The 27,547-nt window shown below is 41.3% G+C and overlaps 1 protein-coding gene across 4 annotated transcripts in view; it reads right to left on the bottom strand.

Annotated features, from left to right (window-relative positions):
• Positions 1 to 27,547, bottom strand: part of SCP2 (sterol carrier protein 2) — a 45,214-nt gene that overhangs the window by 14,381 nt on the left and 3,286 nt on the right. For 2 of the 4 annotated variants that reach the window (XM_044430159.1, XM_044430157.1), the window contains exons 3-12: positions 26,293 to 26,364; positions 24,281 to 24,412; positions 23,213 to 23,280; positions 21,096 to 21,222; positions 20,582 to 20,645; positions 18,765 to 18,851; positions 16,940 to 17,087; positions 14,692 to 14,839; positions 9,663 to 9,770; positions 1,703 to 1,856 (exon numbers count right to left, since the gene is read on the bottom strand). In XM_044430159.1, the coding sequence (XP_044286094.1) occupies positions 1,703 to 1,856; positions 9,663 to 9,770; positions 14,692 to 14,839; positions 16,940 to 17,087; positions 18,765 to 18,851; positions 20,582 to 20,645; positions 21,096 to 21,222; positions 23,213 to 23,280; positions 24,281 to 24,412; positions 26,293 to 26,364 (1,108 nt within the window). Of the gene's footprint in view, positions 1 to 1,702; positions 1,857 to 9,662; positions 9,771 to 10,081; positions 10,101 to 14,691; positions 14,840 to 16,939; positions 17,088 to 18,764; positions 18,852 to 20,581; positions 20,646 to 21,095; positions 21,223 to 23,212; positions 23,971 to 24,280; positions 25,019 to 26,292; positions 26,365 to 27,547 lie in introns of those variants that run through there. The other 2 variants (XM_044430160.1, XM_044430161.1) reach the window with 2 other exon arrangements.

Here is a 27,547-nt window from a genome sequence, read left to right as displayed (position 1 = left end):
AACCTTCCAACATTTTCCCCATAAATATAGATATGAAAATGAAGATGGATAAGAAAGTATTAGCTTCTCATAGAATTCTAGCACTGAAATTTTACCTGGCTCAGAGAGCAAATCTCACTTTTTAAACTACAGAACACATCTGTGTTGTTGCATTGTTTAAAAAACTGATTTACTGGAATTGATGGGCAAGCTACTAAGAAATTGTTAACCCATTTCTTTCAAAGCAATATAAGATGTTTTATTATAAACTAAACAAGTGTGATGTAATGATTAGAGAGCTGGACCTGGGACAAGCTCTAAGTCCCTACTTGGCCATGAAAATCACTGGGCAACTTTGGGACAGTCACTGACTCTCTGCCTAACCTACCTCATAGTCCTATTGTGAAAATAAAATGAAGAATAATTCATATCCTTCCTTGGGCTCCATGAAAGAAAGGATACAATTTATTAATTAATTACCACATGAAACTGTACAGCAAATCCTTGAAAACCTAGTATTGTAAGTATTGTTCAATAGCCCATCCAGAGGGAGGGAGGGAGGCATTACAGACCATGCACATGGATGCACATGCGTGTGAGCATGTACTGCTGTATGAGAAAGTGCAAATGCAAATCCTTCCAGTCAATGTAAAAATGGCAATGACAACCCTGAAACAAGAAAATCTAAACAGCCTCAGCAATACCAATATCATTCATTAGTCTGATGACTGAGTTTCTTAATCTTGCTCACATGTATTTCTGAAGTTACGTGGAAATTTCCGTATTAGCTAAAACTACTTCTTAAGTGGATAAACCTTCTTAAGCTCCCTTTGTTATTGCCACAAAATTAACATTTGAATACAGAAATTATTAATCCCAAATTGCTACATAAAAGCATGGTGCACACACCTGCCTCGTTATTGGCATGAAAATATGCTAAAATTTATGAAACTCTTTTTTGCAAAAATGTTAGAACTTCAACAAATGTTGGGAAATGTCAGGAAATAGGGTTGCTTGAAATGGGCATATTCACACAAGAAAGGGGCACTAGAATGTAAGAAACTGCTGGCTGGGTACATTTTCAATAATTCAAATTTCAGTGCTCTTGGAGCACAAACTTAAGGATATTACTTGGATTTTCTCTGTAGCCAAATAAAATAAAAACCCACAAGCAGTAAACGATAAGTAATCTGAATATGAATTTCCTTTTAAGCATGCAGAATTATTCCAACATTTCAAAAGGCACCCAGCTTAAAGCTTTCATCTCTTTTAGGCAATTCTTCTCCCTGCTTTTAGTTTCCTACATCATATTAAAAATGCCAGTTCTGCACATTCCTGTAACTGTTGCTTACTCTGCGTATGTATTTTAACATGGAACCAGACTTCAGCAAACACAATTAAGACAAGCCTCCTACCTCTGTGACCAAAACCACAATGAAAGTTTCCAGTAGCAAAAGAAACCAAAGCAGTTATTCCTTTAAAAAAATACTAAAAAATGGCATTTACAACCCATATTCTCCCTCTGATTCCCAACTGCCTGTTTAAATTTGGTAGGAATTAAGGCTGGTAAGATCATGCTATCATGGCCTGTCAAGCTATTTTCATCTTGATAACAATAGTATATTCAAAGCATGAGACGAGAGGATTACAGCCACTGTAGCAACATGCACAATAGCTTTCATAGGCTTGTTTTTGCAGCATGCAAAGGAAATTGAGCACTCACCTAGCCACTTCAGGAAAACCCATGGTATAGAGAGATACAACTACAGCACCGCCAAGGCCTATGTTATGCTGCAAAGCAACCTTTGCACCAGGAACCTGTCTCTTCCCAGCTTCTCCTCTTAGTTGCCAGCAGAGCTCTGCACACTGAGCCAGACCTAATGCATCGAACACAGAGAACATGGATTGAGCTGCATTGCCATGCTGTGTGTTTCACCCAACCTTCAAGCAGGAAGAGAAGAGAGGTGGGCTGTAGCTCTGCCTGTAGCTCAGTCCTAAGATGAATAATTTTGGTTAAGATACAACGATTACCCATCTGTGAAAGAACAAAAAGATTCACTTTATGTTAATTGGCTAAACCTCTGTAAATTCAAAAGAGCTCTGCAAAGGAGTGTCTTGTGAAACACAGCAGGCTTGGAAAGTAAGTAAACTATTTTAGGCACCATACTCATAATGCTAAGACCACTGATCTGAATGTAGCTTAGCTAATTAATCTTTTTCCAGAACTTTCACAAAAATTCCTCATTCTTTGCAGAACAGTTTACATAAATTCCTGTAGGTTTCTAGACAAGCACTGTCTGCAGCTACCAATAAGCAAGAATCATAGAATAGCAGAGTTGGAAGGGGCCGGAAGACCACTGGATCCATCCTAACCCTAATCCTAACCCTGCCCAGTGCAGGACACCAAGTTAAACCCTTCCACCCACCCCCAGATGGGTGTTCAGTTTCCTGCATGTCTTCCAGAGCCTGGGAACGCCCTAGAAAGGGAGCCACCACTCTGAAGGCTCTTCCCCTTCTGGAATCACTATTGCCTTTTCACTAGCTAGAAAGAATGCTGTCATGGGAGCAAACACATTGTAGTTGCCCTTTCCCCAACACTGCTCATTTGCCCTCTTTGTGCCAGAAGGGTGGGTAGATAAGTGCAAACAGGCAGCAACCAAGCATGAAGAGGAAGAGATGCAGCAGGAGATTTTGGAAGTGGGCCCCGTGCAGAGGGGAGATCTTTGCAATAACCTAGTCCCTGATGGTCCCTGATACAAGCCCTTGCAAAAGATAACCAATCAGAATTTAAATGGCATGGCTTCTTTCAATATGCATGATAGCAAAGATGCATTCTTTTTTTAGTGGTTACTTCCTATTTTGCACAAGGAAGCCTGGCCACATAAACGTATGTTCTCCTTGACATTGATGCATTTTGCAATGTAAAGAGTGTGATGCTAGGGTATGTGCACACTATTTGTAGTACTCTTGCATGTTATAGGAAGGGTTAAAAGGGCTATTTTGCCTGCTTCCTTATGCAAGCTCAATCTCTGATTCATTAAGGGTACAATCCCATACATGTCCAGATATAAAAGAGTTGTACAACTCCTACAATTACAGTTACTTTAATATTGGATACTGTGCTATTTTTCCTTTATTTTTATCCTGTTTTATTGTTGTTATTGTGAACCATCCCGAGACGTTTGTGATGGGACAGTATACAAAAGTTTTAAATATAAATTAATACATATAATACTGAGAATGGGAGACTTTTTCTATCTAAACTTATAAAGGATTGCACCCTAAGAGTATGAGCCCAGAAGTATAATGGCTAAGTACACTGAGCCTGAACAATCCAGAGCCTTACAAATCCTCCCAGATGCTCTTGCTTGAACTCCTCCCAGAACTACCCACAAAGACCATTATTAACAGACTTGAGACAGACTGCCTTTTCAAAATGGTTAATTGCAACACATAGACAAAGCTGTCCATTCCTGATAACACTGAGTTCTGTTTCTGGAGTGGCAACCTCCTTCTACTGCATGGATGGTCTGTGTCTTCTATGAAGTCCAAAAACCAGGCAGCATTCATAAAGCAGAGTGTATTGTGGAGTCCCCACCATCCTCTCATGACATCTTCTAGCTTTCATACCGCCAGCAGACCAGAGACGCTTCCAGATAGAAGGGCTCCTAGTATCATCAATTAGAAGGCATTGTGCTGCTGTTCTACTATTTTTTTCAATGGGTAATACAAATGGAAGTTGTGGAAAAGAGGCAGGTTGTGTAACTGTTGTTCTTCGAGTGGTCATCTGTGCATTCACGCATATGGGGGGGGGGGCTGTGTGCGCATGCATGGAACTCATTCAGGAAGATTCCAAAGCTGATTAATTATTATTCAGCGGAAGTCCAGCCCCTCGGCATGCCCCGTGTGCAGGGAGGGGCTCCCACTGAGATCTCAGTTAGTTGGTTAGTTAGTTAGTTAGTTAGTTAGTTAGTTAGTTAATTTTTCGATTTGCATCCTGCCTTTTTCCTACAAAGGGCTCAAGGCAGCTTACACCATTCTCCTCCTCCATCTTATCCCCACAACAACAACCCTGTGAGGTAGGTTGGGCTGAGAGTCTGTGACTGGCCCAAAGTCACCCAGTTGGCTCCATGGCTGAGTGGGGACTAGAACCCAGGTCATCTGAGTCCCAGTTCCATGCTCTTAACCACCACACCACAATGGTTTGAGTTATAAGACTGCCATCAGAAGAATGTCCCCCATCCCATGAGGGTAAGGGAAACATTTCCCAACCCATGTGAAGATGCAACACTAGTAGGGATGGCAGGCATGTATATGTGAACGTACAGATGACCAGTCGAAGAACAACAGTTACAGGAAGGCAACCTGCCTTTCTTTGTGGTCTCTGTGTATCACACACATGAGCAACTGGCAAGCTTACCTCTTGGAGAACGGAGATGTGGCTCAATGGAGTACAGAAAAGAGAACAGCCCTGCCAAAGACACAGTCTACTCTGGCCTGAACATCAAGACAAAGGTTAAGGGTCTGACTAGGTCACAGCTCCGCAGAGATCAGTGAGGGACACTACAGCGTATATGGCTGTGGAGCTAACTGTCCTCTGGTGGAATGAGCTCTGACAGGGCCAGGTAGTTGAAGTTCAGAGAGGTCATATGCTAAAAGTATGGTATCAGCAATCCATTTGGCAAGTCTTTTTAAGGAGATGAGGGTACCTTGATGTGCACCCCCCAGGCAATGAAAAGTCTCTGGGACTGCCTGATAGGCTGTACAAGGTCAAGACGCTGCAAACATGTAAAGAATGGAGGGCTAGTTTGCCAGTGTTGGAGGGAGACTGGAAGAAAGCTGGAAGGATGATAGTCTCATTAATAAGAAAGGCAGAGACTACTTTTGGCAGGAATGTGGGATCAGGCTGGAGCATCACCTTACCTTTGTGGAATCTGAGGTTGGCGGGTCCAAGCGTAGGGTGCCTAGGTCACAGGCTCATCAAGCAGAAGTAATGGCAATCAGAAAGGCTGCCTTACATGGGTTCCATGAGAGGATGCCATGATTTCAAATGGCTTTTATATAACCATGTGAAGAACAATACGGAGGCTTCAGGCTGGAGTGGGTTGCTGAACTGGTGGGGCAAGCTTAATGAGGCCTTTCAGGAACCTTCTGCTAAGAGGATTCAAGAAAATGGAATGGCCCTGGAATGGAGTGTGGAAGGCGGAGATGGCGGCTGCATAGACACTGAAAGAATATGTTTGGAGTCCTTTCTTATACAAGGAATTGAGGAACAAGAGTATCTGCATAGCAGAAACTGTGTTTGGTGGAAAGCCAGGTTCTGTTGCCAAGGTACAGAAGGCTGCCTATTTTGAGTTCTATGAACTACAAGTGGCAGGTTTCAGAGAAGCATCGAGGATCTGTTGGAGTTTGTGGGACATGTCAGTTATAGTGATAGAAATGGCTGAACTCTTCATGCTGTAAGGTGGAGGGTATCTATGTCTGGATGGAGGACTGTCCTTTAATCCTGAGAGGTGACATTGGGTTAGAGAGGTAGGCAGTGCTCTTTTTTGTAAAAAAAAAAAAAAGGTGCCAGAACTCACGTCGCTGCCAGCAGTAAGCACTCAGTGCGCGACCACACACACCAATTCCAAGCCGAGCAGTGCCCTCACTATCTCACTATCAGATAGCAGACACAAAAGCAGCCCGCAGGCACTATGTTAATAATGTTTGCTGCTGATCTGCTATGCCATTCAAAATCACTTCGTAAAATCCATTGGAAAAAAGGGTGCCGGAACGCTGTTCCGGCACATTCTATAACAAAAAAAAAAGCCCTGGAGGTAGGCATGTAAAGGTTCTGTTGAAGAGTTCAAGGAGATGGGGGAACCAAGGCTGCCAAGATGTGATGACAGGTCTGTACGATTCTGTAGATTTTTGCTACAAATTTCAGGAAGTGGGGGGAGTAGGTAAAAGAAGCTCCTGTTCCACTCTAAGAGAAAAGTGTCCCTATTGATCTCCTGCTGATGCTGGCCCCGAAACAGAAGTGGGTGCAAGTGACATTGTCCTGTGCGGAGACAAATTCCAGCATGTATTTTGAGTTGCTTAAATGCTCCTGGTTTGTGGACTCTTGTATTTTGCTCCTGTTCCTGAACCCAGGTTGTAATCCCACACCTGCTCCTAGATCCTGCCTGCTTTCCTGGCCCTTGCTTGCTCCTTTTCCTACTCCAGCCTTCAAGGGTACCCGTTTCCCTTGGCTTGTCTTCTCGGTTCCCTGACTCCCAGCTTGTCTGACCATACTTGCCTCTTGAATGGACTCTGCCTTGTGCTTCAACTCCCAGCCCTTACCTTTGGACTGTTTTACTGTGCTTTTGGACTGACCCTTGTGTCTCACCCCAGTTGCCCAGGTCCTGGTGCTCCTGTCTGCTAGTCAGCTGCCCACACCCTGGACACTGGGCATGCCAGCCATATTTTCGCTCCCTGACTTGGAGACATGCATATATACCCCATCATTTCACAATTGCACAAACCACATTCTGCAGTCAGACTGCCTGTAACCAGAGCAGCTAAGGGAAGATGTTCTAGGCACTATGCTGTGTGGTTAGGTCACCAGCTTCCAATTCTTCTTTCTCACTGTGATGGCACAAATGTACGTGGACGTTAGGGCCATACAGAGGGAGGCTGAGGGCAACATGTGGGTCACTCACCTCTTCTTTACAGAAATTGCCACCAATATAAAAAGCTGTTCCTAGCTATGAGAGATGGACAAGACATTGGCAGTGTTATCAGGGTTGTACTGTGAGCAGATCTGCTATTGTCTGCACTGCAGCCATGTTGGACTTCTTGTCCTAGGTGGGAGGGGCGAGGGAATAAGGTGAATGCTGCATAATCTACAGTTGGTGTGACCTCAATGAATGTTAAAGAGTCACTGTGAAAACCAGTTATAGCCACTGTAAAAGTTATAACTGGTTTTTCTGATAATGCTGTGAAAACAACCATTTGTCTTGTTAGTTATGGGGAGTTCAAGCGGCGAACATGTGTACATCAGCAAAGATAAGCGATGAGCAGTCCTTGGGAGGATGAAAGGGCCTTTGAGCTTTGCAGAGGGTGAAGGGCCATTAGTTTATCAGGTTGCTTACATAGGTATATGAAGTGTGTCTGGAAAGTAATGAGAATGAAGTCCCTAAGCTTGAGAAGGGCTCTGTGAAGCTGGCCAAGGTCACTTGGGGTGGGGTGCCAGGTATACAGTAGAACACGGATCAGTTGTATTTCAGCCCTGTCGGTCGAGACATTCTCTTTTGTCACCCTGTTCAAGTGCCTCATATTAAGAAAAATGCAAGCAAGTTCGGAACAGTGGTACGCAATAACATTTTGTGTAAAATTCAGTAAAAGTGCATCAGAAACTTTGGAAATGGTGAGGAAAGCTTATGGAGAAGCTGCACTGTGATCTGCACAAGTGTACTGATGGTATAAGGCCTTCAAGAAAGGATGAGAAGATGTTGAAAACGAACAAAGATTAGGATGCCCCTCTTCGTCAAAAAAGGAACAGAATATGGATGCAGTGAGCTGTGTTCACAACAATGCACCGAGTCACAGTGCTTTGGCTGTCAGAGAGCTTTTGGCTGAAAAATGCATCATGGTGCTTCCCCAACCACCCTACAGCCCTGACTTGGCTCCTTGTGACTTTTTCATACTCCCAAAGATGAAGAATGGTTTGAAAGGACACCATTTTGGTAGTGTGAGTAATATTCAAAGAGCCACTATGCAGGATCTGAACGCCATCCCACTTGAAGACTTCCAGGAATGCTATGAAGAATCAAAAAATTGCTGGGAGCATTGTGTGCACTCACAAGGTGCATACTTTGAAGGAGACAATGTTCAATTGTAAAATGTTCAATAAAATAATTTTTAAAATACCACTCTCATTGCTTTCTGGACACACCTTGAATAAAGCTCATACTTTGCTCACAGGCTTGTCTCTAGAATCTTGATTGGCATGAGTCTGGAGTCCTTCAGGCTGTTCACCTGTTGGGCAATTTGTGCTGGCAGAATCTGGCAACAGCAGCACAGAGGATTTCATCACTCTGACCAAATAATACTAATAACAATAAAATCAACCCTTGTTTGTTTAGAGCTGCAGGGCTAAGTTCAAATGGAAAAAAATCCTTGACATCCCAATATTTTAGCCCTCAGTGTCTAAACTATACATCAGCCCAAAGAAAGTTGTCCCATGCCAGACATCAAGGTCAAAGAGTAATTCTGGGCAGTTCATGCATTTGTTCAGAAACGTGGCTCACTTTCAGATCAATAGAAAGGTGAACAAATGGGTCCTAGAACTTTCCCTGGACGCAAAAATGATGAAACCAAAGCTGTACTTTGGGCACATAATGAGAAGGGAAGACTAACTGGAAAATACAATTATGTTAGAGAAAGTTGAAGACAGAAGAAGAAAAGGGAGACCCATTATGAGATGGAGTGATTCCATAGAGGAAGTCACACCCTCGAGATTACAAGGTCTGAGGAGGAGTATCAAGGAGAGCCATTTTGGAAGGCATTCATTCACTGCATCACCGTAAGTCAGAGAAGACTTGCCAGCACATAATAGTCCATCAGTAGAATTTTAAGTAATGAATTCCTGCAAGTTCTTTTAAAATAGAGAACTAGAGATGCACATTACCTATTGAGTACCACACATGAATGAAAGGCAAAGAACAACAGACCTTAGCCCAAGTACATGAAGAATCAATTCCCAATTTAGACTGTTTGTAAGACATGGTCTGCATGTGTACACCTAAATTTATTTTTAAAAAAAAACCCTTTTCTTTATAAAGATCTACTGCTGAGTTGGATCCAGGCTAAGCAGTATTTAGAAAACTATATTATATGGGCTTAATTTAGTTATGACTTGATCAAGTACCATTGATTTCAAAGGATTTGCTGGAATGTGTAGGTTTAAATCCAACCCATGGGTTCTAAATTTAGATCAAATGCCGATTAGGACTATGGTTAACATTACATGCAAACACAACGTAAAGGATAGTTGTGACACTGGTCATGGTAGCTCTTAAAGATTAGAATGCTGAAGTACAGTGATCCTCAACATTTCCAGCATGAACTACTGATGGAGCACCAGGTTATTTGACTATCCAGCCTCCAGTCAAGGAGAAGGGCAAATCAACTTACATGTATGAGTTTCCTTCAGGCTAAATAGGGTTCTCAAGATGACTTGTAATTTAACTTTAAAATGTTAAAATTGTATCAAAGCAATTCATTATTATTATTTTTAAGTGACAGCAGCACTAATCTGTTGTTGGCCATGATTGCTGGAGATGATGAGAGTTGTATTTCAAAAAATCTTGAGTTCAGTGAGTTAGGAAAGGCTGCATCAATAGAGCGCATCTGTGCAATGCGCTCCCCAGAGAAGTCCACCTGGCACCGTCATTATTTGTTTTTCGGTGCCAGGCTAAGATCTTTTAATTTAAAAAATAGTTTAACAACGCTTAATATCTATAGGTTTTAATTGTGCAGCCAGGGTGTTTCTGGATTTTAATTGTATTTTGTATCATGTTTATTTATTTATGTGAGCTGTCCCGAGGCTATAAGCGATGGGATGGCATACAAAAACTCTAAATAAATAAATAAATAATATGGCTCAATAAAACCTTTTCCTATTTTTAAATGCCTTAGAAAAAGATCATATTAGCTACCTGTAGCACCCAGTGGGTGTCCCTTTGAAAGCAAGCCACCACTTGGATTTATGACCCATTTTCCACCATACGTATTGTCTCCTCTGTCAACCAGCTCAGCACCTCTTCCTTAAAAGAAAAAAGGAAAACAGAATTATAAGATTCCTCTGCTTCTAAAACCATAATAAACAGCTCCCTTACATACACTGTTAAAAACATTACCCAGTTAAAATCAATCATAACACACTTTTGCAATGCAATCCATGACTAGATCAATCACATTTCTATTTGCATTCCATGTACATTTTGACTGCCATTTTGCATAAAGAAAAATCCCTGAGAAACAAAATAACTAGTACTTTCACAATTCACAGAACATTATGGGATGGAGAATAGCCATTGGCCTCTATGATGCAATGGATTTAATTTGAAGCATATACCTGTTGATCCTGTGAACAGATTTTCTTAGCAATAAAGAATGTTGCTTTCCAGTAGAAATTACTTTCAAGTAAGTGTGCTTGACGATTTAACTAAGCCGGATGGCTGATTTGCTTAAGGAAAAAAGCTTTTGGGAAAGGGAGAGGGTGCTCAACCCCTTTCTCTTCCCTGTTCCAAATCAGATTAGGAGACCTTTTGGGGGCGGGGGGGACTGGGACAGAGAAACAGGAAAACTGTTGCTCAGAGCAAACTGTCTCTGCTACAGATGGCTCATTCCCAAAACTTTCCTCGAAAAAAAAAGCAGAAACCAGACTTTGGTTAGATGAATGTGTGTGAAAACGTTCTTGGGATGCAAAGTCAACGTCAGAACTGGTCTTTCCTTTCAATTTTACCAAAATTGGTCTTTCCTTTCCAAAGATGCAATGATCTGAAGACATCCAAAACAAAATGTATGAAATGAAGTGCTAATTCTAACATTATCTATTATTCCCCAAAACTAACAGAACCAAAATGACAGGACTATTAACACACTCCCCAGATGGAATGCAGTGGGAAAAAGACACTTGAAAATTAGCGAAGATAAGCAATGGAAATCACATTTATGCATTTTTCCCTTTCCCAGATTCTTAAAGTTTTTAATTCACGCCCTAGTGCCATACAAAGGAATTATATCCATACAATCATTAGCAAACCTATTGAGATCATTGGCCACGACTAATACAGGTCACACAGCCCTAACATGATATGCACAAATAATTCTGCAAATGGGACATAGGCTTTCATGCCTATGTGGAAATTCAAACCTTGGTCCCTTTGGTGCAGCACCTATAGTCTCTCCACAACACTTAGCACATCTAATTGATCTAAACTGCTTCTTGATACAGATTCCAACATGCATACCCCTCATGGTACAGCCCTCTTCCTTCATGGTATCCCGGATTAAAGTTCTCCCAGTCTTGATCCTGACTTCAAACACTGCTACTTTACCCCACTCCTACTTTCACATTGAACATCTTCAAAGAAATTCCAACTGAAACCTGCAGATTTGAAACCACAACTACAGCTTTAACAGCCTCTGTAAAACACTTAGCATCAGGCGATGTGCAGGTGCTTGGGGACTGTGTGAGAAAAGCCCCATGTTTCTATGAAGCCACAAAGCACAGTTGTGTTTGTTTGGTGGACCAAGGTAGCAAAGTACAAATGCTTGCACCCTTTGCCCTTCCCTCTACAAGAAACACAACAGCAGGACTAGTGGGTCAGAGTGAAGACGCATCTAGTCTAGCACTCTGCTTGCTTGGCTATGCTGCAGAAGGTGGGCTTCTCTGCTGTGGCACCTACCATGTGGAATGAACTCACAAGATCAGGAGGGTTCCTAGTATGGAGTTCTTCCACCAGCAATTTCCACCAAGCATTCGTGGATACAAGGATTGCCAACTACCCTAGTCATTTTAATATTTTATTTTAATGTTTATAGTTATTTTATCACGTGTTTATCTTGGAAACCACACTGGTATTTGTTTATTCTTAAAAATGATAAATGACATAGAAATCTTCTGAAATAAAGTGCCCAGATACCTAAAGGAAGCCTTCAAGCATTAACAGGCCATCTTGTTTTAATGTGTTTTCCCAGCAGTTTAGCTGCCACAATTCAAAGCCCCTTAACTGATCTATAGGCCATCAATCGGTCGATGCCCTTTTAAGGCCATGAAAGCCAGTGGATATTACCAACTCCTGTGGCAACAAACTGTGTTGGGTGAAATAGGTCTTTGGCCTTTTCTGGCCAATCAATATCATGCAGTGATCTCAAGTCTGAGTATGATTATGGAGATAAAATTATCTGTTTACTTTCTACTTTCTCCACACCAGAGTAACCTTTTTACCTCCAAGGTCTACATTCCCTCAGCAGTAACCTTTGGGGTCTTCACTGCTCACTTCACCCGATTATGAAAGCTACTTATTTATCTCTATCATCTGCCTTCTTTAATCGTTTTACAATATCTCTTCCCCCCAGCCCTGGTTTGGATGATACAACAACCCATCATAGGTGGCAACAAGCCTAGAGCATCCCATAAACACTACAGTGTGGCATGACTGAAAAACCAGAACACCCTTGGTGAATCAGTCCATTTGCACAACGTGACAACCCACCTATGATAACAAAGATGAACTAGCATGTTGTCTTAAACAGGTCATAATGGTTATCAGATCATTCTTCTCTAAATGCTTGTTGAACCTCTCAAAGGAATTCCCAATGTTTAATGAGGAGAAACATACAGAAGCCATGCTGATTTCTTCCTCCAGGAGTGTTCTATAAATTTAAATAGACTAACAGGCCTGAACATTTTCTGGCTCTTAGGAGAGGAGAGGAGAGAGAAGAGAAATTTTACTGGATGCCTTCTAATATTCTGATAAGGAAGCTAATTTCAACTATATATTGTATATTTATTTAAAAGTTCAGCAACTGAAGTTGTTTGATTTCTCCTAAAGAACTCTCTATAACACCCATTTCAGCTATACCTTCCTGTCATGATATATTTAAGGAAACATATAATCCCTCTGCCTTTGGTAATTTGCTTCCCAAATTCTTTCTGATGGACCTTGAGCTCTTTTAATTGCCTTATTTTTAGACAAAGCTTCCACACCAAGACCTGACATTTTTACAGTAAGAGTCCTCAATCATTTTGGGCTTGTCAGCACATTCAGAAATTAAAGAGTGGGCACTGTTACAAAATGGTTTCTATGGGAGACTTGTCCACACACAAAATGGTGGTCATGGTGAGTTCAGTTCATCAAAAAATATACATTTTCCAGAAGACAAGCAAGGGAAACCAAAAGAAAAGTGACCTGTCCAAGAACCGTAGCACAAGTCAGAAGCTGACTTTGAGTTTCAAACCACAAAATAATTCTTCTGACTCAACAGTCTTTTGCTCCAACACCCATTTCACTGAAGAAAAACTGATAAGGCTCAGAGAAAAATCACTTCACTATAAGTAAATGGAAGAGGGGGAGGTCTGAGTCTGAGGCCCTGAGCCTCTTAGGGACAAGGTCCGCAGCTTGGGAGTGCTCCTCGACCCAGAGCTTTCACTGGAAGCTCAGGTAACAGCAGCGGTGAGGAGCGCTTTCCTCCAGCTTCGGCTGATTCATCAGCTGCGCCCCTACCTGGAGTACGACTGCCTCGCGACAGTGACACATGCACTGATGACTTCCCATCTTGACTTCTGTAACGCGCTCTACGTGGGGCTACCCTTGAAGACGGTCCGGATACTTCAATTGGTTCAAAATAGAGCTGCCAGGCTGCTGACGGGGACTGGACGTTATGTTCACATGACTCCAGTTCTCCGTCAGCTTCACTGGCTTCCCATTGAAGTCCGAGCCCAATTCAAGGTGTTGGTGATGACCTATAAAGCCCTAAACGGCTTGGGTCCTGGTTACCTGAAGAAGCGCTTACATCCATATATGCCCAGCCGCCCCCTGAGATCGGCAGGAGAGGCCCTTCTCCGGGAACCCTCCGTGAAAGAAATTAGGAGGGTGGGTACTCGGAGGAGGGCTTTCTCAGCGGTGGTGCCTAAGTTATGGAATGCGCTCCCCAGAGAGGTCCGCCTGGCGCCGTCGTTATTTGTTTTTCGGCACCAGGCAAAGACCTTTTTATTTAAGCAGCATTTTAAATGTTAATATTATTGAATTTTATCTGGCCAGGGCGGCTTATTTTATATTGTATGTTTATATTTTTAATTTATGGTTATGATTATTTAACTTATTGTTGTAAGCCGCCCCGAGGCTTCGGCGAATGGGCGGCATAAAAATGTTTTAATAAATAAATCAATGGCAAATCACAGATTTGCCTCCACAAATACAACATTTAATTGGCAGCAAACTACTAACTCTCATACAAACACAGAAGCAAAGCACTCATACATCCTTACAAATACAGAATAAAAGCAGACCACATAAAAAGGTTAGTCCAAATATACACTACACAAGCCCATATACATGCAAAAAAGGAACAGGCACTGTTTTTCTCTCTGTGTTTTTTAACCTTAAAGCTCCCCTCTACACCAAGACATCCTATACTACTTTTGACCTTCCTTTTTACAAGTAAAAGGGAAACTGCACTGCAACAATACAGCATTTTTATTTTCTAAGAAGGCCTCTGGGCCCACATGGTGCCAAAGGCCATCATTTAATTTCACAGCATGCCAACCTCCCTTTTAAATAACTTTTAAAATAACTTAAAATGAATCAAGGACAACATTTTACATCAGCCTTACAGTAGCACACAGTGCCTGAATTATGGGGAAAGGCTTCTTCACTACACCTACCCCTTTCTGTAACCATCTAAAACAGTAGCTGAGGGATTGGGCTCCATCTGCCACCACCTCCCCTGGACCACTTTGTTATTAAGGCACTGGTGGTTGGCTGCCTTTACCCAGGGAGAAAATGAGTCAGACTCCACAACGCATGTGAGGTAGGGTGTTTGGTGTCTGTATCCTTCTTGCAATTTCTCTTCCCTTGAGAAGTCAGCTATGAAGAATCAACTGGGGCCTAAAGCGTGCTTAGTTATATGCTGGATTGTGGACAAGATGTTTAATATTTCTGAATGTTTGAAGGATACCTTCAGGACAAAGTCCCAGAGCTTCATAGGTTATTAATTCATTTGGAGAAAAACAGTCATGAAGTTCAATCACATCCACATCTTCAGGTTTCAGGCCTGTTTTTGAAAAACATCTATTTGCAGCCTCCTTGGTCATATCATACCCAACCTGTTAACAAAACAGAACCACAATCAATTTGAATTCTTTGTTTTCTCAACTTCAAACAACTTGCTGAATATTATATAGATAACAGTTTTCGGAAGTTTCAAATTAAGGAAATTTATGCATGCAACAATTTGTAAGTATTAAACATGCTGTAATAATTGAACAGTGGCACCAAACAGATTGATCCCATAAACAAGACATTTCAATATTCAGACATGCCCTAGTCAAGATGCATAACTCTCAAGTGATGCTGCAAGACAGGAGATTATCTGAGAGATTTTGTAAGTTGCCAACTAGATATGCACTTGTGGATAATGTGTTGGATCAAGGCTTTGTTAAATTTAAGAGTCAGCTTATTGAAATCAATGGGACTTTTCTACCTAACTTAAGCCCCATCAATTTCAGTGAGACGACCCTATGTATAATGAGGTCTAAATCCAAACCTACACAAAACAAGCAAGTTTATTTATTTATTTATTTAAAACTTTTCTATACCATCCATTACCAAATAGTCTTGGGATGGTCTTACAATAAAACAAAATAAAGCACAGCATCATTTCTGTACAATAAAACCCCAACTAAAATCACAATTTAAACTTTAAAATACTGGGAAAATAAAAAGGTTTTGGCCTGGCGCTGTAAAGAATAAAGTGTTGGTGCCAGGCAACCCTCTCTAGGAAGTGTATTCCATACCCGGGGTGCCACTGCAGAGAAGGCCCTTCTCTAGGTAGCCACCCTCTTAATCTCCTTCAAAATGGGCTGCTGAAGAAGGACCTCTGACCCAGATCTTAAGGGGCAGGCAGACACATAGGGAAGGAAATGCTCCTTCAGATACCCAGGTCCTAAGCTGTTTTGGGTTTTATCTCCAACACCTTAAATTGGGCCCAGACTTCAATTGGTAGCCAGTGTAGATGGTAAAGGACCCGCATTATATGTGCATAGCTGTACACATTGTCCATGCCATAATATGCACATCCTCCATTCCATTTACATTAAAAATACATATATACATAAATGTACCTCAAGTAACAAGTGAAAATAGATGCCCAGATACTCAGCATATCAGCTCAGTGATCAAAGTGGGGGGGGGGGAGTCATCATGTTTAGTTTCAAACTGTCCTACAATTTAGTACATTCAGGATAATTTTAGGTATAACTGAAAAGCATTTGGTGTATCTCTCCATTCAAGTACTGCCTCAAATGTAAAAGAATTACCCTTACAAAGGCAAAAAATAGATTCCTTTAAGCAGGAGCAGGTTAAATGTTCTAGAAACGTATGATGGGTTTTAGGCAACTATATCACGTGTTAAACATCCATATATTACCACTTTCCCAAAGACCATATGGCTAGTTGCTAGCACTGTATGGTACATGTGTCAGCTGCAGGTACCTTTCCTTAAGCTACCTAGACTTCATTACAAGAGGAAGCCCAGTTAGTCCAGAAAAGGACCTGCTTCAATACATGCTTTAGCTTTTTATAGCTGTTGTGTGTAAATTGGTTACTAGGGGAGCAATTGCCCCTGTCACCTCCCTCCCACAAATCCATGGCTGCTTCTATCCTGTGAGCAGGACAGGAATGGCGTTTCACACCAAAATGATTTAAGGCTAAGTCCCATAGGACAGATTTATGCACAAATATGCATAAGCTAATTTACAAACACTCTAAGGTCTGTGCCTCTGTGTGTCTTACACAGTAAAAAGAACAAAAGGATGTATGGGCATGCTTAGGGTTCAGAAAAAATCTCCGATAGAACAACGGGGGTGGGGAAAAGCAGGAGATGAAGCACATGTGTAGGAAAAGCCAGCTAACTGAAGAGGATTGGATACAACAGAGATCCTAAGCGCCCTGGTACATTTGTTTCAGCAAATGCCCAGGGACAGCATGGTGGTGGGGCAGATGGTCTCCCAGAGATTCAGCCTCCAAGTAAAAGATTTGAGGCTTCCGCTCTAGCAGCTGCCTCCTAACATTGCCCTCTGAGGCCTTTTCAACATTTGTACAGTGTTTAGAAACATTTAGACATTTTATAAATGTTAAGTAATATGAACCTACTGTAGATTTACAGAAGTCATATGCCTCCGCACATACTAAGAAATCAGACCTACCAGTTTGATGCAGCTGTTCCCAAATGAGCTTGGAAGATCAGTCAACATCTCTTGGGCAGTGATTTCGACAGCTCTTGACTCCAATCCATTTTTCCTCACTAACTCTTCACTAGCCAGTACTGCAGCTGCTGCACCATCAGATGTTGGGCTAAAAGAGAGACAAAGAGGTTCACTTACTCATTATACATTTGCCTTTGAAATGAAAGGGATGATGTAATAATGGACTATTGTGCACAGCTACTGTGGAGTAAAAGCAAAGTCAGTAAATGGCCCAAAGATGACTAATGGCATCATATCAAAGGCCAGCCTGATAGTAAAATATACTTCAGCCCTCCCAAACCTGGCACCCTGAAACTATTCTGGATTTCAGTGTCCAGGCAGCACAGCTAATGGTATAGAAAGATGGGAGCTGTAGTTCGAAACATCTGGAGAGCACCAGATTGGGAAAGGCTGCATTCATACAAGATGAACAATATACCAATTATATATCTAGCCATTAAAGGGAAGAGTACTTTTGTGTCTTGTGAGCATTTGCAACTAAAGTAAAGTTGATTGGCCTTCCACAGTGTTAATGAGTTTCAGACAGACTAGAAGACACTTCCCATATTACCTTCATACCAGAAAGGTTCCCTATAAGTGCTCTTTTTCTTGCTCTGCTATAGAACATAATGGACACAATCCAGCCAGCAAAAACAATTCTAAATCCTGCTAGCAGAAATAAAGCCTCTCATCCAGTCATTAAGGAATAATAAAGCTCCAAGCTCCAGGAAAAGACTTTATGCCACCTGCATTTTTTAAGGTTAGTGTAGATTGATGGGCTGCCTTACTAGCTGGCTTTTTACTCAGAAAAATACTCAGATGTATTCCTAAGGGATTGTAGCTTAGCATAGTAATTCCACTATTTAAAAAGAAGGTAGTGAAGATTCTAGAAATTATAGGCTGATCAGCTTAATTGACCTCCCAGCAAAAACCAAGTTTTTTCTCCAGAAATTGGAGGATTAGGCTGAAAAAAATTCCATCTTATCAGAACAGAAGGCAAGCTTCAGAAAGGGAAGGCCTCTCATTGATCATTGTTTTATCTTGTCTCACTTGTTATCAAAATATGCTGCAAAGGGTAGATAGCTCTTTCTGCATTTATTGCTTTCAAGTACTGCCCTTGACTCTATGAACAAAAAACTTCTATGGAAAAAACCTGTTGAAAGCAAGTGTAGATAAGAGACTGCTTTTGCTTATAAAGGCACTTTAGTCAGATACAAGTTAAAAGGTCAGAACTGGAGTAACAAGTAAGATTCACACAGATAAAGGGGTTCAACGGGGCTGTATTCTCACTCCATTTCTTTTTAATTTCTCAATTAGTGATGCAGTTTCTTTGGTTTGCAGTCAAAATGCTATATGCCAAAGATCCTGGACAGATCGGTTAATATCCTTTTACATGTAGATGACCTGATCTCACTGTCTACTACACAGATGGGGCTGCATAGATGACTGAGAAAGTTCAGTGCTTGAAATCAAAAGTGGTGATCTTTCCTAGAAATTATTTTACATTACATTTCTATATCATGCATAGCCAAAAGCATTCTGGGTGGTTCACAACACTTAAGTCATCCATCCAGATTTCAACCAGGCCAGATCCTGCTTAGCTTCAAAGATTAGGTAGGGTCAGGTAGTTGAGGCTAAAAGGAAAAGAAAAAGAAACAGCAAAAATGGCTTTTGGATTCTAATGAAACAGAGCCGGTGGGGTCTTTTATTTATCTGGCATTGTCTCAATGGGAACCTGGAAGTTATAAGTCAAGAGAAATGAGCATTGCTAGCATGCTGTTCTTACCAACACTGTAGGAGTGTCAAAAGATCATAAATCTTGCGAGACTGCAATACTTCATCAAAAGTATATTCCTTTTGAAACTGAGAATACCTAAGATGGGAGAAGGGAACCGAAAAAATGTCATTTAATTGGCAAACTATCCAGCACAATGAAAAAGAATTGAATCATATATTTACATTTACAAAACAGGGTTGTATACACACAGTTGGTGCCAGAGGATTCCTGTTCGATACTGTGGACATTGGCCTGTTGTGTCCCCCAGGATTTCATCTCATCCCCCACACAATTTAACATGTTCTTGAAAGCACTAAAAGGGATTGTCTGGGGTTTGGTGCTATCAATATGTTGATGACTCCCAACCATATCCCACCTTTCCATTTAAATCCAGGGAAGCTGTTCTAATTTCCAATCAGTGCTTGATGTCAGTAAGAGATTAGATGAAGGTGAACTTCTTGAAAAGTAACCCAAACAAGATAGACGGGCTCCCAGGTAGGTGAAAGGTGGGAACAGGGAATTCCCCTGGCATTGGCAGGATTACACCCCCATTACAAGTCAGGTTTGCTGTTTGGCTATGCTGCTGAATTCAGCTCTGAACATGAATGCCCAGGTCTCAGCAGTAGCTAGGAGTATACTGAAGCTAACACACTACCTGTGCCCATTCTTGGAGATGTCAGATCAGGCCATGGTGACATTTGCCCTAGTTACAGCCGATTTAAGTGATTGTTAACATGCTGCCAATGGGTTTGCCTTTGAAAAGTGTTCAGAAACTTCAGCTGGTCTAGAACACTGGCACCTGATGATTGACTAGGATCAGTTTTATGCAACAAGTGAATCAAGTATATGATGACATACACCAGGAGAGAGATTGAGGGAATGTAACCCTGTTGGTACTTCTGGACCCGTCAGAGGCTTTCAGTACCATTGACCATAATATCCTTCTAAGGTAACTGTCTGAGTTGGGAGTAAAAAGCACTGCATTACAGCAGTTCTGCTCCTACTTGGGTAGCCAACTCCAGAAGGTGCTGCTTGAAGGAGACTGCTCTACCCTCTTAGAGATTCTCAGGAGCTGGTCTCATCCTCCATGCTGTTCAGCATCTTCATGAAAAAGCTGACTGGGATCATCCAGAGTTTTGGGATGTGTTGTCATCACTATGGTGATGACACACAGCTCTATTTCTCCATTTCACCTTCAGCAGGTGGGGCTATGGATGTACTAGTGCAGCAATGGACAAGATGAAAGCTAACAAACTGAAGCTGAATCTGGACAAGGCTGAGATGCTGTTACTGAGTAGTTCTTCTGACTGGATGGGAGGAATTCAACCAGTTCTAGATGGAGTTGCATTCCCCTTAAGAACTTGGAGGTATTGCTTCAGCCATCTTTGTCACTGTGGGCTGGGTGGCCTCAGTGACTCAGGGTATCTTACACCAGCTTTGATGGGTGGCTCAGCTATACCCCTATCTGGACAGGGGTAGCTTGCTATTAGTCATTTATGATCTGGTAATCTCTAAACTAGATTACTGTATTTTACATTGGGCTACCCTTGATGTCCACAAGCTGAAGCCTGTGCAAAATATGGGGACCAGATGGTCATTCTGACCTGCTCGCATTGGCTTCCTATATGCTTCCAAGATCAAGACAAGGTGCTGGTTTTAATCTGTAAAGCCCTACATAGCTCAGTGCCACAAAACATGTTGGAGCACCTCTTTGTTTTTAATATTCATTTTCAATGGAAAAGCTGGATACACATTAATTGAATGAATATACTACAAAACTTGATCTTAGTCTTGATTCTCACAAGAATACATAACGCTATACTTACGGATTATTACATGAATGCTTATGATTTTTCCATGCAATTTTTGCAAAATGTTCTAGTTTTGTCCCTGAAAAAAGGTAAACAAAACAATGAGAGAAGAATATGATGTTAACCTTGGATAGGCTTCAAAATTCTTAATGATTGTCTTCATAAACCAGCATACAGCAGTGGAAGAAGGAGTGACATTTCCTTCTCCTTTCTAATCATATTTCAAGCCTGAGGGCAATCACAGGAATTACAGATTCTTATAGGCTATTCTGAGAGTCTGTTGACCAAAAGGGGGAATAAAAATGCTTTGAATACATAAAGTATTATATGAAGTAATGCCAGCGAGAGAAATTCACAGAATTTCAATAAACCAAATCATGCAACCGAAAAGTCAACACTTTTGCATACAGACCTTCCGATAGCCATTAGAACCAGATTAATGGCACCTAAATACCTAAACACTACTGTTATTTAGGTAAGAGATTATTTTATTTGCAATGGTATTATTTTTCACAAACATAAATACTACCGTATTTCTCCATGTGTTCTTTGGCAGCATTTCCAAAAAACTGTGGAGCAAATGGTGCCGCTGCTAACCCATGCACATTTATCATTACTTCCAAATGCTTGTCTAGTGGATTCAACCTGTCTTCGAACTGAAAGAGAATTGGATATTTTACACACTATGGTGGATTGTGGAACTGTCACTGAATAAAGAAAGCATACATTGTGAGAAAGGAGGATGACGAATATATTCTTGGAAGGGAACAGAACCACTGAGGGAAGTGGATAAAGGATCAGTGCAAATGGTTTTGATTTTATGTTGAAGGTTAAGTCCTGTTGGAGAATGAGGTGATGTTGAAGCAGGCCTTGGCGGTGCATCACAGATGCAAAAGAGGCACTGAAGACTACCTGTTTGGCTCTCAGCAGTGAGGTAGCACTGCTTAGACAGGAAGACAGCAGAAGGGAGACAGAGCATTTATAAATCAGGGGTGGGTAACTTGTAGCTGTCCTGTTCAGATCGGATCTGAATTGCAAAGAGACTGGCCAGCTGGAAAACAAGCCAACTCTTTTGCTAATGAAGATTTCAGCAAAAATGGCTTGTTAAAGATAGCCCTAAGACTGGTTAATTTCCATAGCTGAACTTCAGGAGAGGCACCTTTAGAAAGCTGTCATATGTAACTGGACCAAAAAGAAAAATGCAAAAACAAACCTCACCTGCATGTTTTTTGGGGGAGCAATCCTCATGGTAGGTACCTGCTCAACTTTCCCCTGAGGTTCCCAATTACCCACATAACTGTTCCAGTATGAAGTTGTACCAGTGCAGGTAAACATTTTTTTCTGCATGTTCTTACAAAAATTAACAGAGGAGGAAGAACTAGAAAAAAGCTTTGCAGCCCCGCCAAAAAGCCACTAAGAGACACTGAATGGATACTTCATAGCTGTCAAAATGAGGATTGTGAAAGGGAAAAAAACCTGCAATGATCCTAGAGCAGCTTGCAATCAGGGCAAGGAGAGGGGCGTTAGTTTGATCCTCCCACAGTGTTCCCTGGGATACCCTCAGAAGGTCTGAGGGACAATGAGGGGGTGGAATGGGGCCAACAACCCATGGTGAACCCAATTATCTGCCAGGCAAACCATAGTTTATTTCACAACAGCTAACCTATCATGGTTTATTGTCACAGTGGGTAGACATGGCATGCAAATGTGTCCATTATTTTCTAGCAACCAACTCAGATGCTTGCGGGCTTTTCAAAGTGAAACAGCCAGGATGCCACCTGAGCACCCAGCTGCAGGTAATTAAGGAGATTGCAAACTGTCACTTCACCTGAGATGGAAAACCTGTGCTCTTTCCTTTAGGAGTCAGCAGGGCTGTTCACATTATCTGCTGATCAGACTCAGAGCCACCCTGATTCCCTGAGGGCCCTGTCCCCTACTCAGGGACAAACCTGATCTCTTTCTGGATGGTTGCTTCTGATTCATCCCCTGACCCAGCTAAGTTACACTCCTCCCTAGAGCGCAATTCCTCAAGGGTGAGGGCAGGACAGTGGCCCTCCAGATGATGTGGTGTACAAGTTGCCCACCTGTTATAAAACAGATAGCATCAACCAAACAGGAATTTGTGTGTGTGTGGGGGGGGAGTGTCAGGTAAGCTAATGAGGCTTTATTTCATTTGCAAAAGCAATGTAGATGCAGAGGAACACAGCCTCCTTATGAGGGTGCACTTTACCACATAAATTCTGTTCTTGCTAGGAAGTGATCTGACTGTGTTTGGGCATGTAGCTCGTTGGAAATGTCACACATTTCTAGCAATAATTAGCTGCTCTGAGTACTGAGCAAACACAATTCCCTTAAAATTGTTGGAGAAAGAACTTTGGATGTCATCGTCCCAAACACACTGAGTAGGCATATAGATGCCCGCTTCACTTTTGCTACAGTTTAAAGAGCAATTTTTAGTACAAAAGAAAGAAAGCCTAAGAAATCCCTTAGTTTTCCACTAACTGTTTAAAAAATGTACTACATACACCACAAAATGTATGTATCATTAGGGACAAAAAGTCCATGATTGTTGTAAAATGATGTATGCAGCAATGGAAAAATGAAACACTCTCAATTTTAATGCATAAAAAATGTTTAGGCACTTACATTAGTTGCTGGAAGGAACCCAGATTTCATCTTCTCAAATCCAAGAGCCAGGACACAGTTAGCCAAGCCTTAAATACAAGTTACTAAATGCTGACACTGTAGACATTACATTTTTTAAAAAAACTAGTATTATATGATAGACTTTAATTCAGGCAGAAGGCATACATGAGCAGCAAAACTTTCCAAAGCTTTAGTAAATATACCCTCACACTATGCTAAAAGTTGGCTGTTCATTTTCTTAGTAGTTGTTTAAAACTCCCTACAGCTTTAAAGAGAGCTTGTGATGTACTGCAGGGAGGAAGCTGTTTTTCAGCTGCACGGACTCAATCCATACATTCATTTAGAACAACTTGGTTTTTTGGGTGCATAAACATTAGGACCCACAACACAAAACTTAAGCATAGACCATTTTGTCTGGACACTCTTGTGGCAGCAAAGAAGTCTTACAAGAGCATCTTCCAACCAGGTGCCTTCCAAACAATGGAGATGTTGACCCCCATCATCTCAACCAACATGTGCTGTGGTCAAAAATTCTGTGAGTTGGGATTGAAAGCAGCTGGAGAGCATCAGGTCAAGGAATCTTGTTTTAAGCATCATCATTTAATACTGCGCAATATATGCATACACAGAGTTTAATTTAAATCCAAAAACTTATCTTTTGGCTGGTACTTATGTCTGAAGTCAGCAACAAATAGTGAGGGACATTTTTGTAATAAAAACAGTGCTGTTTCTTTTTGTTGATTCTGCTATGCACAATACTAGTAGCAGAAAATAAAAGTTGGAAAAAAACTGTTATTCCTATGCAATGAGAGAAAACAAAGAATAGTCACTCCCCTCCCAGAAATTTTGCAAAGCTCCTTCCATAAACTTTGTAGTCAGGGGACTGCAGTGGGATGGAATATCAAACATCAATAACCCAGAGCAGCACTGATGCGAGGGTATATCACCTGAGGAGTGCTCAGCAATCCAGAATGCATCTGGCCACTCTCATTCTGCCTTAAAGCAGTCAAGCCACAACAAATTAGATTAGGTATATACATATTTACAGGGCAAGTAAACATAACTCACCTCCCTGGATTAGCTGTCGGGCCACAAACAAAGCAGTAGATCCAGTAGCACAGTTGTTGTTAACATTTATAATAGGAATACCTGTTAATCCCAAACTGTGATAAATAGCACATTGGCCACAGGTCGAATCACCTTTATAAAGTAAGAAGTAGAGTTGCTCAGTTGACAAAAAAGTATCATATAGTTTCTCCACCCTCTGAAATGTTTAAATTATTCCTAGGATGCAATTCTAGACAAAGGCTTCTTGGAAATGTTGGGAAGTCATAGGACTGCACTTTGAGCTTCCAAACACATGCTGACTTAGTTCACATAAAATGGCAACTCTTCGGGCTTAAACGCTATAAAAGATTGTTATGCTGCACAAACCCAGGATGGTGATTTATCCTTGGATCATAAACCACTTCCAAAATCCATAGCTTATAACTCAGTCTGTCTGCTACATGAGTCGTTTTATTGCCCGAACCTGGACAACATTGTGGATCTGACTGCAAGTAAGCAGCTTGGCAAGAGTGGCCAAACACCTTTGCTGCTTTTGCCAAGTAGTTAGCAGGCAACCACCAAAGGCAGCCCACCTACCCACAAAGCACCCAAAAGGTACTTAAGTGGCTGGCAAAGTCTCCCCTGGCTCTTGACCACTATGAGCAATTTTGGGCTGCTATGGCTTCACTGTTCCTTTTAATTTTTTAAGGTGCTGTCATGATCTCCATGTGAGTATCCACAAGCTACCTCTCCATGGAGCCCAAAATCTACCCTTAAACCCACACACAGAGAGAGAGAGAGAGAGAGAGAGAGAGAGAGAGAGAGAGAGAGAGAATCTCATAATACATGCAAATAATTGTGCTTTTTTTTTTTTTAACCTATCATGCCAAGGGGCTAAATCCAGCAGGTACTCACCCTGTATAGTACCTACCCCTTTTTGTACCATGATCTTCAGATTTCATTGGGGAAATCGGGTATCCTTATTGGCCCCTAAGTTCTCAAACATTCCCCCCAATGCCAGCATCAGGAGAACATGCAACAATATAGGAGATTTCCCCAGATGGAAGTGCTCTCAAACTCAAATCAAACACAGAGTTCCATTTTTGAAACAAGCCGATGGCAGGGAGGTGGGCACCCTTAGCACTCTTGTGATGCCCCCTAGCATACCTGCAAGAGGACTAGGGGGGAAGGAAGTAGGAAATTGTGCCCAACTCACTCTGCGTGGTTCATTCTGCAGCGTGGATCTTGTGTCACTTGAATACACCCAATGACTGAGTTCAGTGGTCATGATAACCCACACTTAAGGAATAAATGTGGGTTGTCATTGTAACATTAGTTGTGTTGTCTAAGCAAAACTGAAATAACAAACTATGATGAACAACCCACAGTTCATAACCTTAAAACAAACCATGGGCTCTCTTTTTGGGCTGTTAGAGGTTAACAAACCGTGTCCTGTTAGTGCATATGGGCTCAGACAATTCAATAACATGTTTCCACAACAGCCCACAGTTCAATGACATCCCATTTTCAACCCATATTCCTTCCCTGTGACCAATAGATTCTATCCCTGGCATCTCCCAGCAGGACTGGAAAGACTCTCATTTGAAATTCTGGGGATCCACTCATATTCTCAGGCATGAATATGCAATCATATACTGATTTAACAACATAGTGCTATGATCCACCTACATGTAAGTATATTTGCTCAGGTAAGATCTTTATCACCAGTTACATGCATTAACCCAGGAGCACATTATTTCAATCAAGTTGCCTATTTTTTGTAAAAACTATTAAGTAAAACTATGTATATTGTCTAGCACTTTTGATATGGTTATATAAACTTGTCAGTTTTTCCTATATTTCCAGTCTTAGGGCGGAGTTTGAACAGCAGAGCTAGAACCAAGCCCTGAGCTTCTCCATTTAGTAAGACTGTTTATACTGCTGCTTAAGCTCTGCTGTAGGGATGTTTTAGGTCATCTTGAAGAGACAAAAGAATGGAAGAAGGACTTGGATAAGACTTAGAGATTACTTACCATAAACATAGCCTACACAAGCTTGGTCCACAGCTGAGTAAGGAACACCAGCATCAGCGAGAGCCTTTTGTCCTGAGTGTGTTTAAAAAGATTAGCCTGTGAAATATTTATCCATTTTCTTCATTTTCAACAGATTGCTGAACTCTCTTTCAAGGACTATATTATTTATGTTATTGTATTTATTACTTCTGTAGTGCTAAATATTAAAAACTCTCTCTCTCTCTCTCTGTATGTGTGTGTGTGTATATATATGATACAGAGCAGTACAGGAGCTGTGAAATGCAGCCACGAGGTGAATTTACGTAATTATGGACCAGTATAATTGTTGGCTGAACAATTCAAGAATACACAGTGGCATTCTACTCATTTTAGAATGATCAGAGAGGCCCTCTCCAAATAATCTTAATGGCCAGTTGGGTATATTTATATAAGAGAAGGCAGCTTGCTAGGTATCCTGGTCCTAAGTTGTGTAAAGCTTTACATAACATAACCTTGAATGTGGCTTTATAGCTGATAGGCAGCCAGGGCCATTAGTAGAGAATGGACAGAGAACAAGTATGCTTCAGTCTGCTTTCCCCAACCTGAGCCACCAGCTGTTTGGGACTGCCCCAGTCAGCATAGCCAATGGTCAGGAATGCTGTAGACCAAAAAGATCTGAAGGGACCAGTTTGGGAAAAAAGAGCCTAAAGGCACAATCCTATGCAAGTTTAGATAGGAAAAAAGTCCTGCTGGGAATTGCAGCCCTTTTTTGCTGCCTAACCTTGCACAGGATTATGCCAATAGTGGATTCAATTATATGCTGCTTCGTAAGACACTGGGCCAGTTGAAACAAGAGATTTGCCATTATCATACCTTTGGAACTGGATGTATAAGGATAATATACTGGATGTGGGGATAAGCGCATACCACTGGCCACAATTATTGCAGCTGTAGTAATATTTTCCATACTGCTTCAATCATTTCCCTTTGAAGGTATTAACTTCTTCATCAAACAAACCAGAAATTACTCTAATGAATCAAGCTTTCATTCAGATGATCAACAGGCACCTGAAATGTATTCTTGTAAATGGTTTTAAAAGGTTATTTTACAGAAATATTAACATTGTTCCATTCAGAACAGTAATTTTTATTTATTTATTTATTTTTCCATTTATATCCTGCCTTTTTCCTACAAAGGGCTCAAGGCAGCTTACATCATTCTCCTCCTTCATCTTATCCCCACAACAACAACCCTGTGAGGTAGGTTGGGCTGAGA

Source organism: Varanus komodoensis, unplaced genomic scaffold (assembly GCF_004798865.1).
Source record: "Varanus komodoensis strain SLA01 unplaced genomic scaffold, ASM479886v1 scaffold20_1, whole genome shotgun sequence".
Taxonomy (NCBI): Eukaryota; Metazoa; Chordata; class Lepidosauria; order Squamata; family Varanidae; genus Varanus; species Varanus komodoensis.
This window is presented reverse-complemented; position numbering and strand designations above follow the sequence as displayed.